Raw genomic sequence first — 20,151 nt, forward strand, 5'->3', positions numbered from 1 at the left:
GCGTTGGGAAGCTTCCAAGGATAGCCTCGCTGTGTACTGTTGAGTGCAAGCAGCAGGGCTTGATCTGCTGTTTGATGCTTGTTCTGGACCACAGGAGAAGCGCAACAATTCTTTACAGTTCCATAGTTCAAACTCAGCGGCCGCAGGGCCGCAGAGCTACAGGTGTACATCTATTCTATATTTAGGGTACAGTGCCTACATGACTGCCTCGTCTGTTAATACAACAGCCCCTGAAGGGCCTCAGTACTGTAGTTTAGTAATATAGGCATCAGTAGAAGCAGCAGGCCAATTCCTTGAACTAATAGCAGAACCAGGACAAACCCGCAACAACCAACCACAAAGGGCGCTGGCAACTTTAATACTGCACCCGTATAGCACATCTACACTGTAAGAGGCTGCCAGCTGTCGCTGCCCCGGCCGATTAAAACACAGCCACACTCAAATAATTAGATACAGCCTGGCACCCCTTCATTCTGTGTTCCCGTTCAAACTCAAACTTGCCACATCTAGTAATGTCACCCCAGAACAAGCACACGACTGTTTTTTAACCTGACTGACCTCACTGCTCTTCGCTTCAACCTGCCCACAAGACACTGCACCTCCCATGTTCAACTGTCTACGGGGCGCGAAGAATTATTGCAACCAGACAAATCGACTCACTGCACGGTTGCAACTGCCTCCTAAGCGAGACAATTGCAATTGCAACTGCCTCCTAAGCGAGACGATTGCAACACCAGACTCTCACAGGGAGCTAATTATTTGCCTCACCCGGGAATAACACAACACACCCGAGGTGTTTTGCCTTGCACTGTATATACAGAAACCTCCGCCCAGAACACTGCAACCTTCTGCAGGCTTCCTGCCGTGCTAACATGTCTTGTAATCCCCGAAAGCTTGAAGCTTGAGCAGATTCTAGCTGCGTCCATAAATCCCCAGCACTTGCAAAGTGTCATGCAAATTGACAGGCTGACTCGTGAGTTTGCTGAAGAGGCTGAACGCTGGAAGGATTCTGTCACATCTGCATGGGACCGAGGTATTCCTCGAGTGCTGGAGAGAAGATCTCATTGATCAGAGTCACCGGCTCGCCGTCCCCCCAAAAGATGTATTCCCTGCCCCAAAAAGGACCCGCATGCCCAAACTTCCTGCAGCAGTGCAGCAGAACAGATCAGACACCGTTTTGACCTTCCAAGAGTGTCTGCTCACAGGTGCCTGACACAGATGTTCACTTGTCAGCTCTGCATGCAGTATACTTTCAGCACTTCAGTAACAGCCACAGGTCCCTGCAGTTTGCAGCGCTTTACTGCACCAGGGGCCGGTACTGTCTGAAATTTCAATGCTTCAGCACCGGGTTCTGCAGGTAAATATTCGGCACAGAGCAGGCAGAGGCGGATGCTCACTCTTCAAGCTCTGGGGAGTAGCCGCAGTAGAGCTGTGTGATCTCCCTAAAGAGCTCTGTGCATGTGGAGGCCAGGTTACTCCAGATGGGTTTCTGCGGCTCCCCAAGAAATCTGGGGATCTCGGCTGTGTTCCACCACGTTGTGGCGCAGACCAGTGCCATGCCCGAAACTGTCAGGTGCACCTGCAGGCGGACGCATTCTGAGAGCTTCAGCATCAGCTTCTCGCACAGATGGAGGTGTGTGATATTTTTTTTCCACTTTTGCAGATGGTGCCCAGCGCTGCAGCTTCTATGCGGCAACAATATTCAGGGAACATGATTAGATGTTTCGAATGTCTTGGAAATGAAGGCATCTGCAGAAGCGTACCTCGCGCTGAGATCTCGGACCAGGGATGCGTGCAACGTTGTCCGGAAGGCCAGCGACGTCCATGCCGATGTCTACTTGGTCAATGTTGTCCTGCACAGATTCAAATTCAGAGTTTAACAGAACATCGCTTGCTCTGATCACCGGCCCAGTTCTTCAAAGTGCGCTCTGCACAACGGCCGGCAGCGAAAAGCGTCAACACCTTGGAAAATCGGAACAACTTTCATGGATTCGTACAGGAACTCACCGCCTTTACGTTTTGTCCAGTGATAAGCTGAAGATGTCGACTGACAGTGCTGTCACTGAGCAGTGCCATCCTCCATCTGGGGCTGAGAGCAGGGGACAGTCCGTAATCGGCCGCATGCTCATATGTGCCCTGTGCTTGCACAGCTCAGGTTCAGGCTTCCAGGCAATACAAGCTCGAGAGAGAAAATTTCTTAAATAAATCTATGCATCACCTGATACAGGAGCGGCTTATGCATTGAGTGTCTCCAGTCGGTGCCCTGCTCTACAGGCATGGGCATGGCAATGCTCGCTCCCGCTCGTCCTGGACGTCTGTTCGGTGCACTTTTGACTGGGATCTTCACGCCCATAGGCGCATTAGGCAGGATGATCCTGCTGGCCTGACCAGCATTCGCCTGTGACAGTGCGCAGCCGGACATCACGCTTGGAACCATTTGAAGCCGAGCCCGAAGCTGAGCCCAGGGTTAGCGTGACGCTCGGAGACTTTCTGAGACAAAGGTTAAGGCGCCGACACAAACTTAAGAAACAAAGTATACGACAAAGATAAAATGGTTGCAGGCCACCAATTTCTGGCATATTAGACCAAGCGGCCGTCTCATATCGGCCGAGCTGAATAAAGTGACCATGGGGCTCATGGGGTCACGTGGGGGCAGTGAGCAGCATGGCACTTGGGCGGGATATTTCAATCATGGGGTCCCTATTTGGACAGGACAGAGTCTAACGAAGCAATCAAGCTGGCGTTTGTATTCCTGACGTCTGCGTACCTGGCCTCGGCTTGGTGTGGGTCGCTGAACAGCGGAACACTGGGCCGCTAACCGTACAGGCCGCGAGATATTTATGGTGGACGACTTCACACCAGGCTTTGTATTCCTGCTGCCGCGGAAGTTGTCTGGTAAGCTCGAGTAGCATCATCTCGCCACAATGACTGTATTATTAGTTCCTATCTGCCGGGGAAATGTGGACTGGGAGTAGCTGTTACGCTCTTAAGTCGATTATATTGGACCATTGACAAAGGTAAGGCTTACGGACGTTGGGGAACATTACGTTTTGGCGTTGCGCAGATGCTGTATTACAACATTCTTGGTCGTGAAGGTGCATGTGGAGCTGCCTAGTGCCCTTCTGCATCAGCTGAGGCGTGTTCAACGCAAGGCAGGTACTTCCCCGTCCGTTTATGCCGCTCTTGTGTGTGCACAATAATACTTGTGACGGTCTCGCACAATGGCGTGCAAATGAACCGAAAGCACGCCAGAATGGTATAGTTTTTCGCAATGTCCGGTAAGGGATCCCAGGCGAGGTATATATGGGACAACTGGAAAGCTGGCACAGGGAGACGATCTTGAACCCTAGCGAGCGGGAAGGACAAAGCACGGTTTGCGCCGCATTTTTTCGAGACGGAAGTGAATGAAACTGATATTTAACGACTATTTGTTTAGCCGGAAGCGTTGACAAGCTGGCTGCTTCACCATGGTGCAGGTGGACGCTGCAACGGGATGCTGCTCACCTTAAGCGCCAACATTGTCGTGTACTTCAAGCTGCAGCTGCAGTTGGCGGTGGTGGCGGTTTTGGGAGGTTAATTGCATGTCTGCAACTTCCTGCTCAACCAGGCAGATTACAGACGCCCAGATCAGCTGTATCAAGAGACCATATGTGGCCCAGGTTAGGCACAGACCTCTCGTGTTGCAGGTGAGTTCTTGGCCCCCTGTGACCTTCACATAAACTAATTCTGTTGATTACCTTTGACAACAAATGCTGCATCCGGCCTCTGTCTACTCAATATCAGCATCAAGTTGCCTGCATGAAACTCCTGTGCTATACATTTCATGCACTACTGCAGTGAAGCACTTGACCTGCATAGTGAAAATGAAGGTTGTCAGTAGCTGAAGGCAGGCTCCTCATTCGTATGTTGAACTTGTGCTCTGCTGTCTGGCAGGGGATGATCTCTGTCAGGGCACTGGAGCTGGTGTAGCTCTGGCACGAAGGGTTCATGATGGTGAGACTGCCACACCCTACTGCACATCGGTAGCCTGTTCACCTATTAGCTTTTTCTCACCTTGGCACGCTCTCTTTGTTGCCCGAGAGGCATGGTGCAAGTGCATATAAGCTGCAGGCAGAGACCTGCTTTGCCTCCTGGAAATAGTTCTAGCCCCGATGCTTGGCCAGGCCTCTAGTTGGGAAATACTCAGCTGCACAAGCCTGTTGCATGTTTTTTTTTGCAGCTGTGCATGGTGCTGAATCAGCACTGCTGACTTGCGACATGCAATCTTTCAGGCTAGCGAGTCAGCTGTGATCGCTGTCAGGCTGAATGAGGGACAGGCATGAGACCGAGTAAAGCATGTGTGTGCTCGCATCAGGGGTGACATCATGAGCGGGCAGGCCTTGAACTCGCAAACGTGCATGCCGGACCCGGCAGGTGACTGGGCAATTTTTCTGCTGCCCAGGTCAGCTTGCACGGATCTCCTGCTCCTGTCCTGCAGGTCTCTTCTTGGCCTCTTGCTACCTGCTCGCAACACAACCCTGTCAATTTTTTTTTAAAACCTCTAAGGCATCGTCTGCTCATGCTTGCAGCAGGTTAAGGAAGGCTTGATTGCAGCTGAACAAATCGTTATTTTACTGCTTTCTCTTCTCTAGTGCACTCGAGCCGACGTTCTTTGATGCCCGCTGCATAATTAAGCCTGTCTAAGCGTGTGACATGACACTGCAATGCCAGATGAGTCAGCTGTGTAAACAGTACGAGGCCAAGCATGCAGCCGAGGAAAGTGTGCATATTCGTGAAACAGGTGAGCCTGATGCCATTTGATGACATCATCAACAGCGAACTTCAAGCGAGCGTGCCTGGCTGGTCGAGGCTGGTTCAAGCGTACACCAAGGCAGCCGGCACCCTCAATCTGCTGCAATGGCTCTGTTACAGGTGTGTACTACTTGCTGTGTGTGACATGTCATTAATGCCTGATCCTACCATGAAAATCTGCAGGAACCTGCCAGACCACAAAGAAAAGGGTGTTTCCTAATGCTAGGCAAAGGAAGCAGCAACTACCCACCTGGCAGGCTCATCAATTACAGAGCTGCAGGCACTTTCAGCGTTTCACCGATTGCTTCTGCACTTCCACCCCTCCCTGCCCAGCCAACCAAAATGTTGCTGGTTGCCCCAAAAACGAGTCGGGCTTGCCTTTTGCATCCCTGTCTTGATGGAATGGTATAGGTACACAGCTTATCTGGATGCCAGTGTCCAGGGTTATCACCAAAGGTGTCAGCCCATGAAAATCTGCAGTACCGTGACATCGGTGACTGAATGAATTCGAATTCTGTAAGCCACAGGTGGCTAGTCTGGGCTGCGGCATATAAAGGAGGGGGGACTCAACACTTTATGGCCACGAGTATCTGGACTGTGCCAGACTTTTGCAGGCGTACAACCAGGCAGCAGTCACCCTAAATCTGCTGTGTGGGTTGACAACCGGTGCGCGCTGCATGCTCTCTGACCCGCAAAGGATGCTGCATGTGTTTGTGTGTGTGTGTGTGTGTGTGTGATACACTCCTGTGTCACATATCTGGGTCAGATGATCGATGAATAGCTTTTTAGTGGAGGAATCAGAGGACTGCTGCTTATTGGGACCTCAGCCATGCATTTTTGGTGCCGCCATGGCAGCCCGACAGTGGCCAGGAGTAAAGGCTCAATTGCGCTGTTCCTACATGCTATGTGTGTCACAATTGCAGCTGTTTGTTGCTGCTGCTGCCTCTCGGGATCAGAGCTATGCTGTGATGTTTTCATTCTGGCAGCCCAACGGTGCAGTCAGGGGTGAAGTCTGAGTGGCTGACTTTTTACTCTGATCTTGTTTTCTTCCTGTGAGAAAGCGGTGCATTTTGCCGTGTCTAAATTTGCTATATGTTTCAAAAATCTAGCTGCTGATGGAGCCTTGAGGCTGCCAAGTGAATGGTCCTTTTTGCAAGGACAAATGCAAAGCCCCACTCAGTGCTGGAACACCCTCGAACCATGCAGGAATTACTGGAAATAAACAGCAAGGGATCTTTGTGAGATTGGATGGGTGGTGTGCACAGGTGTCTGTGGCGTTTGCTTTGCAGCGTGGGCGTGGGCGGTGGTGCTATGAGAGCATTTGCGCATTGGAGGGCCCACATAGTTTAAAGTATAGCGTAGAAATTAGATTAGTTACTCTTGTGTTTCCTGCAGCTGGTGAATTTTGTGTCGCAATTCCTGGATGTAGGAGTGTCAGAAGGTGTCATTTTATCGTGAGTCATCATGCAAGGAACGACGTGACGTTCGATCGGTTCTTTCGGCAGAATTGACCGTCTAGTCGCGTGTGTATGAGCCCACCATCAACACAGACGACGCCTGTTTGAAGACGAACCGTTTAAATCTTCACAAGCCTTGTAGCTCTCGCTCCTGTAATGTTCCTGTCAGTCCTGGCACTTCTTTTGCCACCTTCGACAACCAACCTTCTCCATCATTCTCACGCATGAAAGGTGACAAAATCTTGCATATTTGCCTCTAAGCCACATCACCGGATAAGATTTGCAAGTTTACGCTCGTTACCAGCCGCCTGGTACAGCACGGACGTCACGTAGCAGCAGTGAGCACTCGCGCAACTTCCAGCACAAGGCTAATGTCGGCCATATTTTTCGGCCGAGTAGGCCGTGTGATGCTGGGAAAGCAAATATTTGCGCAAATAAATACGCTCGTCAAAAGGCAAACTTTTCTAGCCGGTGCGCAGACAGTATCCAAACAGCGAAGGGAAGCCGTCAAATGAAACGGTGCTTATCCTGCGGGACCTGAACGAGTGGCGGCTGATTAATCACAGGTGTGCTATAACATTCTTAAATTTCCTAAAAATGGTGATTTACACTCAACTCAGCCGTCTTTGATGTGTCATACGCCCCCTTTCCTGCATTCCCATGGCCATGCATCGGAATGGGCAGCCGGCATTGCGTTTCGAGAGAGTAGCCAAAAGCCGGCGTGGCCGTCCAAAGAGGAAGCACTGGATTCACGGAAATCATTTTCCCTGTAGGCTGTCCGTAATGTCAAACTCCCGAGAGAGAGGAGTACGGCAGAAGGCTTTCCGCCAGCGTCAGAAGGTATAGCGGAAGTTCTTGTTTTGTAGCTCGAAGTCGAGGGCTTGGACACCCTGCATACACTATTGTGCTAAATGTACAAATATCGCCGGTATGAACAAGTATCCGACAATATGCGGCAGGAAAAACAGCAGGCGACGGAGCGTCAGCTGCAGGAGCTGTCTGAGCGGGTAGCGGCACTCCAAATGGAGAGAGACCAGCTTGAAAGGGCAGTTGAGTCTGCCACAAGCGGCCTGCAGGTACAGCAGATGCGTTGGTTTCACGTCCGAGAGAGGCATCGGGCCTCCGTCTCAATGGCGTTTATCCGTCAGACAGACGAGCACTTGTTCCCTCAGGCCATACCCAGAGCCTTGTGCACCTGCCTGGCACCATCACCGCTTCCCATCTGCATTCATTTTTTTATTTTTGTCAGTCCTTGGACTCAAGGCAAAAGTATCTGTGCAATCTCATGCGCTCTGCACACAGCTGAGACTAGCTCTTCGCGCCTTTGTAATACCCCGTCTCAACAAATCAGATGTGGCTGAATATCCCTGCATTCAATGGGGCAATACACTTCAGCCAGATGCCTGCAGTGCCCCTCTCACCAAGCTCATTCCTTCAGGCATCCATCAAGTTTCAAAATATCAAGCAAGACAAGCACTGCAGTGCTGCGTTGAGTGACAGAAGAGCTTGTGCGCTGTGCAGGGGTTGCAGCAGGGCGGTAGCAGCGCAAGCGCAGAGGCAATGCCACTAGATGGCGAGGTGGCAGTAACCTTCTGCTTTGGCGAAGCTTCTGCGCAGCTGCAGCTGACTCAGGGGCAGGTTAGGGCCCTCACAATCGAGGCCATGGCTGATATCTGGAAGGTGTGTTTCTTCTAAAATTGCTGGCAGTCAAAGAAGCATCCACACGACTCATCCATTATGTTCAGCAACTGCTATAGAGTGGGTTGCAAGCTTCTCTGCAATGCCCAGCATGCCTGTTGAGCCGTGAAGACAGAGCATTGCCCTCCAAGCCTGTCAAATCAATTGGTCATTCGGCAGATTCAGACCAAGTTTCTACACTTGAAATGCAACAATGCACCGCTGTTCAGGGTTCTGCCTTTCATCCGCATGCTGCAGAGAGACTGTGGCAGCAATCTCAGCGCTTGGTCAGCAGCCAAGACCTGCACTCCCAGGATGCTCTCTTTAAAGTCAGATAATAATAATAAATTTCATGCACATGGAAGAATATGTGTCCCTGCCTGTTTGCAGACACTGGTGCAAAAGATGCGAGTGATTTTGGAACTGGTGGATGCTTCTCCAGCAGCCAACCGCCTGCGGCCACGACTAGAGGTTCACTCTCCCATCACATCTGTTCGCTACCTCATTTTGTATTCATTTTAGATCGTTTTATCAAAGGCCGGCACACTCAAAGCCAGAGGCCACAGGGCATACACGCAGGGGCCTTTTCAGCCGCGCTTGCAGGGCTTACTAGAGTAGTACTCTCAGTTATATCTCATGATTCGTGCCACTATGGCACATGCAGCCGGGTGTGAGCGGCGTATTGGTTTCAAGCCACTCGTTCCTTGGGAGCACGGCAAACGGTGCCTTCTTTGCAGAATTTGTATCTGGCACGTTCTCTAAGCAGCAAACGCCCTTGCAGCCAGAGTCAAGTACGGTACTTCAGCCTGCATGCAGAGCAATGGGCTAAAAGCCAAGGAAATTGGCTTGCTTTTGCTCCTTCTTTTCCTCTGCAGCATCTGTCAAGCAAATACTTTGTGAGAGCCTTTACACAGGCACCACATCCTTGGGTGTCAGGGCACGCTGAGATGTTAGAAGCTGCATAGTACTTATCGCAGTCGCTGAGTCAATATTTTCTTATTTTCCTGGGCGGGCGAGAGACCCGTCTCAGCAAAGAGTTGATTGCGCTTTAATTCATTACCACGGGATGTCACAATGTGAAAGGGGCGTGCCTGGCGCAGGGATTGGTGCACGAAACAATGAGGTTCCTGTGGGCTCTGGTCGATTTGAACCCCCACATGCTACGGGCGCTCAACATCTGCAATGTGGAGGCCCCCGCTGCCAGCGTTGCACAGCCCTCCCTGAATGCACCCAGAGATTGGCCAGTCATCCTTGTGAGATGCCACCTTCACACTCTTGCCAGGAAAATTTTGGTCAAGGCTGCCTTGCTTCCCGCGCTGACCGCTTTCTACTGGGGCACTATACTACAAGCCGAGAATGCCCATCTTGTGATAATCTTGTGAAATAGGAAGATCCAGACCTTTCAAAGGGACTGTACCACCAGCTGCCCCAGGCCTGCAAACCTGCATCTAAACTCTAGAGGTCTTACAAACAATTCAGACCCCAGGTGCTCAACACTGCTTCAGGATGTTGTGAAGGGTGTGTCTTGGACGCTGCATGCTCCTGCAGGGAATCTGTTTCCTGTGTCGTGAAGGCAGGCGCTATTTGTGATGAGCTTAGAGGTACAGAAATTGATACCTCTCTTTACCATATTGTCATTGGCCCCGGCTGACGGGGGCGATACAAATACTGAGCACCGTGCCCACGGTTGATTGGGTCTTGCTTGGATCTGGCGAGTCCAACAAGGGGTAGGATTATGGCAGCCTTCAACTGCAGCTTGTCTGCACGACGCACCTTGCCTCTTAGCAGGAAAAGCGTGTAATAATGTAATAATAATATCACTCATATTGTCATGTGCAGGCGCGCATGCAGCTGACGGAAGGGCAGGCGCATCAACTGCTGGCTTGCAGGCGAACGCTTCTGTGCGAGCTGGGAGTACTCATTTCAGAGTGGGACCAGTTGTGGTCAGAGCTCCAGGTGGGTCCAGCTCGCAGTGTATTCGAATGGAAGTAAGTTTTTGACAAGGTTCTCTGCAGCAATTTTTGCTTATGCTATGCTCCACTGCAGATGCAGCACGGCTGCCCTGCCCTTGTTTCATCAGCTTCAGTGAACCTGCAACTTCTCTGGCCGAGTGCTAGCACAGGTAGTTTTCTGGCGGATTGCACCTGGAATCAGGCATTAAGCGCCGCACAGACTGGTATCCGATTGAGACCTGCATGCAGTGAAGCGTTGGAATCTGAATATGCTCAGCCTGTGCTGAGGGGAAGTGTGCGCTGCTGAGCAAAGCAGAGTGATTACACAGTCATACAGCTGAGATATGCATGTGATAGTATACACTTTGCAATCTAGATATAAGGGTCTGTGCTGAGGGGAGTTGTGATGTGTGCTGCAGAGCATCAGGGATGTGGATGAGAAGCCGGAGGGCGCAGTCAACCACTACGTGGAGATCGCGGCACTCATCGAGCGGCTGCGCGCAAACGTGGACGCCCTCTCAACCTGCCGAGCATTCTACCTCTCCTTTGCCTACACACGGGTGAGTCACCTGCCGAGCTTGTTTGAGTCCACAAAGGCACAGTGACGCTCAGAAGACACACCTGTCCAGAGTTCAATTTGTTAGTGAAACGTGTGAGTATCATGCAATTTATGCTTGAGGGGTGCAGGGTGGCACTGCCACTTTAAGTGGCAAGCTGAAGTTGAAGTAAGAAGGTGGCACGTCCTTCTGCAACAATCTCCCTTGTTGCATGTTCCTGGTGCTTGCATCATTGCTTTTGCGTTCTGAAGTAAGACCTGATGCTTCCAGCAAATACAGACGATCGATTGGTCTTAGGAAAGTCCCACCGCTCATAGCTGCAGGCAACTTGCTGCGATCAGAACTGCATCTGTCAGATCCAATTAATCTTATTGGGGAGGACATTTTTTGGCTCCAGGTGCTATCACCGGTGCAAGTGGCGCGATATCTGGTGGAATCCTACCCGATGGGCCCAGACATGTTGTCCCTCGTGACCTGCCTCGCCACGCAAGGCAACGAGCCCTCCACCCGCGACCTTCTTTCCATGGCACGCCCCGGGGCGGCCGCCACGGCCGGCGCCGGTTCTAGCGCGGCGTTCGGCGCCGGGGGCGGTTCTGCGACGGCGTTCGGCGGCGGGGGCGGGTCTCACACGGCGTTCGGCGCCGGTGGGGCCACTTCCAGCGCGGCGTTCCCTGCCATGGGCACTTCTAGCGCGGCGTTCGGCGGCGTGGCCGGTTCTGCAGCGGCGTTCGGCAGCGGGAGCAGTTCTCACGCGGCGTTCAGCGGGCCAGGAGATTGGCGCCAAGCGCTGGTTCACCCCTTGCGAGTGCTGCACAGCAGGTCACCACCTGCCAGCAGCCAGCAAGGCCACAGATGAGATGATCCCACGGAGCTGGGTATTCTATGTTGTCAAGTAGCTCAAATATTCAGAAACTCTCCATGCTTCCAGAACAGGCATGTTAGAATCAGCTTGTGCAAGCCTGGGCCCTGTTTGGGGCCTTTGACAGGCCATGGGACATGTTTGGACATTCGGTGACTGGATGATTGGCATTGCACTAGGCCGGAAATTGCACCGAGGACATTCATTGCTTGCAAATGTGCTGGTGGCATCTTGCGGATGTTTGCAGGTACTCATTCAATTGTTGTTAGCGCCTGTGAATGCGGGGAGGTTTCACCCGCGCCGGTTGACTCTCACAGGAAAGAAGCTTGAATTCGAAATTTAAATTTTTTGCGGCGGTGTGCTGCAGGGTCTGACTCGGGGTCTCTCAGAGCTCAGAGAATGGTCCTGGGGTTAGGTGAGGATTAGGTAAGAGGCGTTGCCTCTAAATAGACCAGAAGAGGGTGGGTGGAAAGGGTGGATCTGGTTAGGGGGCGAGGAGATACACAAGATGGGCCACCGTCAGAATTCAAATTTGCATGCATTTTTTTGCGTCTGACCCGGTGTCAAAGTCTGTCCGGCTGCACTGCTTCGGGGAAGCGCAACCGAGGTCTGAAATTCTCTTGATTTTGCATGCGCGTGGTCAGGTAATTGTGGCCTGCCCTGAGTTTGAAGGATGAGAAGTGCAGACATCAAGGCAGAGCGAGCGCTGTAAGATCAGAGAGTTAGGCGGCCTAACGAGGGCGTTTGACGCTGTGTTGGCAAGTTCGACCTCTCTTGAGAAATTGCCCCTAGTGTCTGAAGTGACATGCCCCTGATATTTGTAGGCTAGGTCCCCCTCGATTGGGGTTCGTCACAAGCTGCTTTGCACCAATTAGCTTGTGAGTGTTTGCAATCGTAAGGAGATGATTCTACTTAACAAAGGTGTGACTCACGCATTGCCCAGGTGCAAAAGGCAGACCCCGGTTCAATGTGCTCTTTTGCTAAGTCATTGATGCTGGGATGACAGCCATGCACACAAGGCAGGTGCATGCAGAAGCCTTGAGGTGTAATATATAGAGGTGTGCACTTATATCGTTGCTCTCAAATCAGACTTCGACGACTCGGCTCGGCGATTGCGCAAGCCTTCTTTTGACCGGGCAGCGAAGCCTTGCAGATCTGAGAGAGTGAGAGTAGAGTATAGAGTGTTTGCTTAGGCACTGAATTTTGCCAAGGAGCAAAAAGCAGCAAGGCTGTGCACGTAAGTAGATCAAGGGAATTTTCACTGGTATTAATAGTTATTTGTGTCTTTGGACCTCATCCAAGCATCTCATGAGTGACTGCAAGCATGCACTCATGACGCATGCCATGATGCATGATGCGCAGCACTTAGCAGTAGCTGCTTCTCATGCACATGACGGCTTCCCCTCCATGCACATGCACTGTTTGTAAAAGGCGCTAAAGTACCCATTAGGAACACCGCAGTTTCAATCGATGCGCTTGCACCGCAAATCTAATGACTCTGGTTCAGTTTCCACTCACTAGGACCTCATTTCTGACATTATGAGGTCGGTACATTCCACATATCCGGATACATGCCAAATGGACGGTCGGGGAATGAGCCTGCGGATCTGCACTCTTTGTATGCCTGACAGATCGCCAAAACAGCAGTGCGCCCAAGAAGCAACGAATGGGGATTTGGAAAATCCAGGGTGGCACAGGCACCCTAGATTTTGCCCCAGGCACGTGACTTCTATAGGGGTAAATCTCTTTGTGTTCGCGGCCGTCCTTTCAGCACAGCAGACTCAATCTACCTAGACTTGTGCGATTAAAGATTCGATCGAGGGGAACGCCTTGTCTCCAGTCAAGAGGAACTGCAAAAGATGGGCGGGCCGAAACGTTCGACAGTCTGTGACGGGCCGAACTGGTCCGAATGTTCGGGGAAGACGCTTGATAGGGTTTGCGGACATTAGCCATTGGCCATCCGCGGCTTCAACTTGACGACACTTTTTCAAAGTGCGTCTTTTCGTCCTTGATATATAGTTGTGTGCTCGGAACGGACACGGCATTCCTTCGAGACCACCTGGTGAGGCATCAACTTGTGATCCTTGAAAGTGAACTTTTTCCAAAGACCTTCAGGATGTCGGCTCGATGGAATTTCATCAGCATTTCATCTTTTGATCTTTCGAAGGTAAAATGCTTGAAGTATGAAATGCCGTGTATCCCAGGGGACTGATTTTGGGTCACATCCTTACTTCTGACCAGGCCATTGTGGGCGGCTTAATGTCCCCTTTTGGGGAATACCGATTAATAGGTCATCACAATCAACATTACCTTTTCGAATGAAGACAACACTGCTCCCAATTTGCTGGGCATGCGTATCCGTGCCACCGTGGGGACCTGCGTTGCCAGTGCTTGGCCGCAGCAATTTCTATAACGTCATAATGGGATCATGCGCGGACGCCCCAAATAGTGGGTTTTTAGATTCGGGATTGATAGTGCTCCCAGAACCAGTGTCCATGCCTTGCTATCGCAAGTGTTTCTTCGCCGTTCCCGTGAACGGGTGAACGCCTACCTTGATTTTTGCCACCCAGAGCAAGTGCTCAAGGCGGACGCCCTTAAATGACTTCTTCGGCACCCTTCGACCTCTGTGTCAAAAGGATAGGTGCTTTTATCGGTGATTCTGTGGAAGTGAGTATCTCTATCTTTATCCCGACTCCAAGTCGGGCAGCCGCTTTTTTCAATTTGTTTGTATGTGGACCCATAAAGCAGAGAGCAGTTCCCACGCATTCATCTGAATACAAACGCTGTGGTGACCGATTGTGCCTATTGCGCTCCAGGAACCTCGCAATGTCGGAGCCCAGCGACAGGGGACAACGCCAGAAGGCTTTCCGTCAACGGCAGAAGGTAGCGGGTGGTCATAAGCCAAATACACATTTTATCGATAAGACCGCTTTGGCTGGATCACCTGAGAGATTGCCTGATTTTCGAAAAATTGCTGCAGGAAAAAATGCAGGCAACACAACGTCATCTGGAGGAGTTGTGTCAGAGGGTGGCTGCTCTTGAAAAGGAGAGAGACCAGCTGCAGAGTGCGCTGGAAGTTTCTGCCCGCGAAGCACAGGTACAGCTTGTCTTTAAATTTGTGCACTGGGATCATCAGTTCAGCAATTTCAAGCTGTCACACATGCTTTCAAAGCAGCGCACTAAGTCCAGATGTACTAATCAGTGGTATAAGATCGATGTATCCACATTTATGCTTATGAACTTCTGTGATCATGCATGCGGGGCCACAGAGCCCTAGTGAAGCGCATGCTGTGCACAGCTGCCACACTTGGAAAACATAAACTTCAAGATTTTAGATTAAATGAGTGGAAGAGGAGCTTCAAAGTATCTTTCTCTGAAGCTTTTGATCATCTTCATGCTCCTTTCTAGGATTATGGGTGCATCTGTGTGTTGGAAGCCTGATTCCCTGGCATGAGCACGTTCTCAATCCATGCAAGCACTGCGCATGGTTGTTTGAATTGACTGAATTATTCCGGGCGCAGATTTGAAAAGTATTTGGGTGCCGTTTGCTGTCACAGGCTGCTCAGGAAAGCAGCAGAGCGCAGGCAACGCCCTCTGGCGACGGTTTGACCTTCAGCTTCGGGGGAGCTGCCCCGCAGCTGCAGCTGACTCAGGCGGAAGTCAGCGCGCTCACTGTGGAATCCACTGCAGACATCTGGAAGGCATGTTTACTCCTTAAGTGCAATTCTACCAAAACTTATGGAGCATCGTCATCATTCACCTGCAGCATAAGTACAGGAAGCCTGGCCTCAGCTTTCCAGTGACATGCTTCAATTTTCACAATCTATATATTTCAAAGACCTGTTGCGAGCCACCTGAGGCTCACTGGTGTTGTCGGCAGTCGTTCAACGCCCATCGTCGTATCAAAAAAGTTCTGATGTATCCGTATTCCGTCTGCATTCAATGCTATCTGATCACCCATGACATGAACTATCATAGCTAGCACCCAACTCCGTGCTTTGTGATTTCATCAGACCAGATCTCTATTTGTGCAACCTAATCCCTTCATGAGTCATTGGAGTAGTAAAACGATCTAGGGCGCGTGCATGTAAACAGTCTGATGGCTGTTGCCTGCTTGTTGCCTGCAGACTCTTGTGCAGAACATGGCTCTGCTGCTCGACAAGGTGGACACTGCAAAAGATGACAGCTTCCTGCCTCGCCTCGAGGTGAGCAGGCTTGCATGAGCATAACTGTGTCTCAAGAAAGCTGGCTGCCTTGAACAATATTGAGTGCTGTAGTTGACTGTTGCTCTGCTGCCCTTGCCGACAGACAACCTGCTTGCATGAAACTATTGCCAGTCAATGCAAGCGATTAGTGTTGGTCTTCTCGTTATTATTACTATCACACGCTTTTTCTGCAAAGAGGTACGTCCTGCAGACAAGCTGCAGGTGAAGGCTGCGACAATCCTACCCCTTGTTGGACTCGCCAGATCCAAGCAAGACCCAAACAACCGTGGGCACTGTGCTCAGTATTTATACCGCCCCCCCCGCCAGCCGGGGCGAAGGGATGCAAACAATATCAAACGCAAATGCCAGCTTGCAGATGTCTCTTGCATCCCTCAGCCCATGCATTATGACCGCCTGCTTTTTCATATTCTAGCACTATCCCTGCCGGCCTGTAAACTACTTAGAGCATGTGCCTTGTCTAAACAGCAACATAGCATCGAGCTCAGCTGTGCAGACAATGGAGAAAAGCTCTTGGAGCTGAAAACGTGCTCGTGCCTGCCTTGCACAGGGGACTGTTGGCGAAGCAATTGGATTGAAGTGGGCTCTCGTGCTTCACAACCCCCGCATGATCGGAGCGCTGACCACCTGCAATGTCGAGTCCCCAACTGACGCGCAGCCCTCCTCTGCCCACCCAAGAGACTGGCCCGCGATCCTGGTGAGTTGACTGTTATTCCCTTTACCTCCTGGCTTCCATCTTAATGATCCTCTGGCTTTTACGATTCTGTGGACCTGTGGGTAAGGCACCCCCATAAAATTGTGCATAGCAAGATATGCACGCAGACTTGATGAAAATGTGCAAGTCAGCAGCATAGGTACAATCACCTGCAAGGATATTATTAGGCGCGCTAGAGGCGTGTGAGTGTTGAGTGAGAGTTCAAGGGCAGAAATACCACACCTGCACCCAAGAACAAAATTTATTTCTGCATTCACTCACATCGCCAGCAGTGGCCCATAACACCATGCCTAAGGGCTGAGTGGGTCTGGTCTGAAAATTGCATGTCCGACAAAGGCTAGCATATATTGCCAGCATGTCCTTTACTGCAGCTCGTCAGCATTTGCACCTTACCTGCTGGCAGGAACAGCTGCCACGCTGCAGTAGGCTTGAAGCAGCTCCTTGTAATTTCACTACGAGCAGCTCCGGCACATCTTTGTCCTGAAGTCAAGTCTGGGAGAGAGTACGGCTAGTATTGCCATGATTGACAAGGATACACTATTGTTTGCCTGCCAGTGTTCAGCAGCCGCAACAGACAAAAAGTTGACCCTTGTGAGTGGAACTGTGCAGACGATGTTTACCGAGGCCCCCTGTTCCTCACTGCTACATCTGAAGGCTCAGACCACTGGCTTTGGAAGTTTTACAACACAGTGAAAGAGTATCAGCGCTGTAACACACTCTGACTGCCCTGTGCAGACGCGCATGCAGCTGAGTGAGGCGCAGGCGCAAGAGCTGCTGACTGTCAGGCGGACACTGATGAGCGAGCTAGGAGGACTGATCGCCCAGTGGGACCGATTGTGGGAACAGATGCAGGTGCAATCCTTTTTTCCAGCCTCATCAACCATTTATGAGGAGCCCTTCTGGGGCATTTAGGGCCGCCTCTGAGGCTAGGAATGGGGAGGAAATTGCAGTTGTAGCACTTGTGCATGAAGCTTGAAGTGTCCTCTAGCATTGCATGCCATTCATAACAGTGAATGTCAGCTGTGCAGCGCTTCCGTCTCAAACATCTGTTCAAATAAGGCTTCAAACTAACAGTGGCCCCTGCTGGCGGAATCCGGTATAAGTACTGAGCACCTGCTCCACGGTTGATTGGGTGTTGCTTGGATCTGGCGAATCCATCAAGGGGTAGGGATTTTGGCAGCCTTCACGTGCAGCTCATCTGCAGACATACAATGCCTCTGGCAGGAACAGCCTGCAATTGAAAAGGAAAAGTCTGTAGATATCTGCTCAGTATAGAAACCGCCGCTCCTCTATACTGCAAGACCGTGGGCATGCTGCTCTTGAATTGCAGATTAGAAGGGCCGTTGTGGAATTTCAGCAGTTGAAGATGTTGCAAATCAGACCTTTGGTGTTGAAGTAGTTTGTGAGGGACTACACATGAAGGCTACTTTTGCTTTGCAGAGTGTCAGGGACATCGAGGTGCGGACGGATGTGACCCACTATGGGGAGGTGGCCGGTCTGACTGAGGGGCTGCGCATAAATGTGCACGAGCTTTTCACCTGCCGGGCCTTCTACCTCTCCTGGGTGTACAACAGGGTGAGCCCACCAGGCACCTGCCCAATGTTTCACAGGAATTTCACAAGCAGAAATTACATCTGGTGCTCAGCATGCCCTCTGAGCCCACCATTCAATGACTGCTCTGTGCTGTCAAATTAGAATTCATCAGGAGACAGAGTCACAGGCGGGAGTCCTGATCTGTCTTAGCCATCCATATTTTTATTGCAGCTCTGCAGCAGCCAATTTTGATATGATCTACCTCCATGCCCATTGAAACTACTATTAGTATCTCTGCACCGGTCCTCTTGGTGTCCTCAAAGGGATGCCACTTTCAGCATGCTGCATATCTCGGGCACCTCCGGTACAGCAATAAACCCTCCAGATGAGCACAGAGACATAACATCATGATGTGGTACGTTGGCTTTTACAGGTGTTGACACCGGTGCAAGTGGCAAGGTGCCTGGTGGCATCGTACCCAATGGGTCCAGACATGCTCTCGCTCATCACCTGCCTCGCGCAGCAGAGCAACGAGCCCTCCACCCGCGAGCTGCTGCAAATGGCACGCCCCGGGACGGCCGCCGCTGCCGCGGCCGGGGGCAGTTCTAGCGCGGCGTTCGGCGCCGCTGGGAGCGGTTCTAGCGCGGCATCCGGCGGTGGGGCCAGTTCTACAGCAGCGAGCGATGCCGGTGGGGTCAGTTCTACCGCTGCGTTTCCCGTCTTGGGCAGTTCTGCAGCGGCGTTCGGCGCAGCCGGGGGCGCTTCTGCAGGGGCGTCCGGCGGCGGGGGCGGTTTAGGCGCGGCGTTAGGCGGGCCGGGCGACTGGCGCCAAGCTCTGGTGATACCGCTGCGGCTGCTGCACGGCAGGCCACAAACGCCTCAGTAAAGTGACGAATCTATCAAGTCACGGGTCAATTGGGTTCAGATGTGCACTTGCTCAATGCATCGCTTGCAAGACCAGGCAGCAGATGCGCAGAATGTGTGAGGAGCCAATGCCTGATTGACCAGCCAAGGATGGCAGTGGCTGCATGGAAAGTTTCCAAAAGCTCCGAAAGCTGGCCAGCCGATTGGCAGCAGGGTTATAAAGCTTGTAGGGCACTAAGGAGGGCATTGCTGTGATAAGTAGGAGGGCGTTTGGCTGGCTGAAACACTTGGGTGTATTGGTAAAGACCTTGCAGTGATTGCATCAGGTGATTGGAGTCAGGTAGCAGCATTATGCAGTTGCTAGCCTCGGTTTTATATTTCTATGCGAGACTTCTGCAGTGTGGCTGATTGATGATTGCTACGGACGATTACAGATTCACGCCGTCATATGAACCGAAGCAGGGTAAGGGTCGGCCTGATTAAGGGTAGGCCGGGGTTGCTAAGAAGTGGGGGGGAGGGATGACTGAAAGTATCTTGCTCCAATTGAGCTCACATGTGCGCATGTGGTCTTCGCGAATTTCACAGTGTGCCAAGGGATGCTTCTCAAGCCTTCAATTTGAATTCATATTCATGTTCTGGATCCGAGAGCACGGCCGGTCGCATGTGACTTTGTCATTGCTTTACAGTTCTGCGGCTTTTTGACAGAGACTGCAGCCGAGAAGACATGCACAAGTCGTTTGAAGTCTGAGGGAGAGCATTCAAGGTGCTCAAAGTAAGCAGATTGTCTTATTCTCAGGATGTGGTCTTTCAAAGCCTTTGGATCAAAGAGGGATGCTCGAGGGGCTTCCGATCAGCCAGAGGCTTCTGGGCTCTGCCCAGAACATTCATGCCATTTTGGACCGGTGCTAGGGTGGCTGTAGGGAGTTGATTTTGCAATGGCGCAGGGGCACATACTGTGCTGTGGTCTGAGCCATCCTAAAACTATTGCTACAATTTTAGGCCCTGTCGAAAGCCTGCCTCTTGCGTCTTTGCAAGGGGCGGAGGCTGTTGTCCTGTTCAGCAATGCTGAGTCATTGCTGACAGGGCGCCAGCTGTGCATGCGGACGCCCAAAGGCGTTGCCAGGCGCACAATTTTGATGGCATTGCACCTGTTGCAGCGAATATGACGCAGGCTTTGTTTTAATGGGCAAGAAGCTTGCAAAGGAAAAAAATTCCACAGGAATATAAGGCGTGTGTGTGGGGAGTGTGTGACAAGGGCACTAGTGTCAAATATATAGCTCAAGAGTACTTCAGACGAGCGTATTGCATGTGTGCATGCATTAATCACATTATTTTTGGGGGATATGCTTGTGATTTAATAACTTGTAGTGGTATACTTGAGGAGAAAATGCATACATGAAAGTCAGTGCGAGCGCCAAAACAGGGAGGAAGGGCTGCCTCAACAATCCAAACAATTATTACAGTAAAAACCAAACCATTATTCTAGCCAATGCTTCACAGGAGATACCTCATCCGCCTGTCAA

General features: G+C 51.3%; 3 protein-coding genes across 3 annotated transcripts; 2 read left to right on the top strand and 1 right to left on the bottom strand.

The window, feature by feature from the left end:
• Positions 1-1,012: 1,012 nt before the first annotated feature.
• Positions 1,013-2,094, bottom strand: COCSUDRAFT_17705 (DUF564-domain-containing protein; the record flags this gene model as incomplete). Its single annotated transcript, XM_005645533.1, has 4 exons — positions 1,013-1,142; positions 1,398-1,579; positions 1,764-1,853; positions 2,008-2,094. Coding segments are annotated over 4 exons (489 nt in total), but the record flags the coding sequence as incomplete, so codon positions are not given.
• A 5,104-nt stretch (positions 2,095-7,198) lies between these two features.
• Positions 7,199-11,290, top strand: COCSUDRAFT_43406 (hypothetical protein; the record flags this gene model as incomplete). The annotated part of the gene is made up of 7 exons (XM_005645534.1): positions 7,199-7,324; positions 7,770-7,928; positions 8,316-8,396; positions 9,026-9,178; positions 9,765-9,881; positions 10,297-10,437; positions 10,832-11,290. 7 exons carry the CDS (start codon positions 7,199-7,201, stop codon positions 11,288-11,290), a joined length of 1,236 nt encoding a protein of 411 aa, XP_005645591.1.
• A 4,145-nt stretch (positions 11,291-15,435) lies between these two features.
• COCSUDRAFT_43407 (hypothetical protein) lies at positions 15,436-18,650 on the top strand (the record flags this gene model as incomplete). Its single annotated transcript, XM_005645535.1, has 5 exons — positions 15,436-15,498; positions 16,067-16,213; positions 16,967-17,083; positions 17,672-17,806; positions 18,198-18,650. 5 exons carry the CDS (start codon positions 15,436-15,438, stop codon positions 18,648-18,650), a joined length of 915 nt encoding a protein of 304 aa, XP_005645592.1.
• Positions 18,651-20,151: the final 1,501 nt, after the last annotated feature.

This window comes from Coccomyxa subellipsoidea (genome assembly GCF_000258705.1).
Source record: "Coccomyxa subellipsoidea C-169, whole genome shotgun sequence".
Taxonomy (NCBI): domain Eukaryota; kingdom Viridiplantae; phylum Chlorophyta; class Trebouxiophyceae; family Coccomyxaceae; genus Coccomyxa; species Coccomyxa subellipsoidea.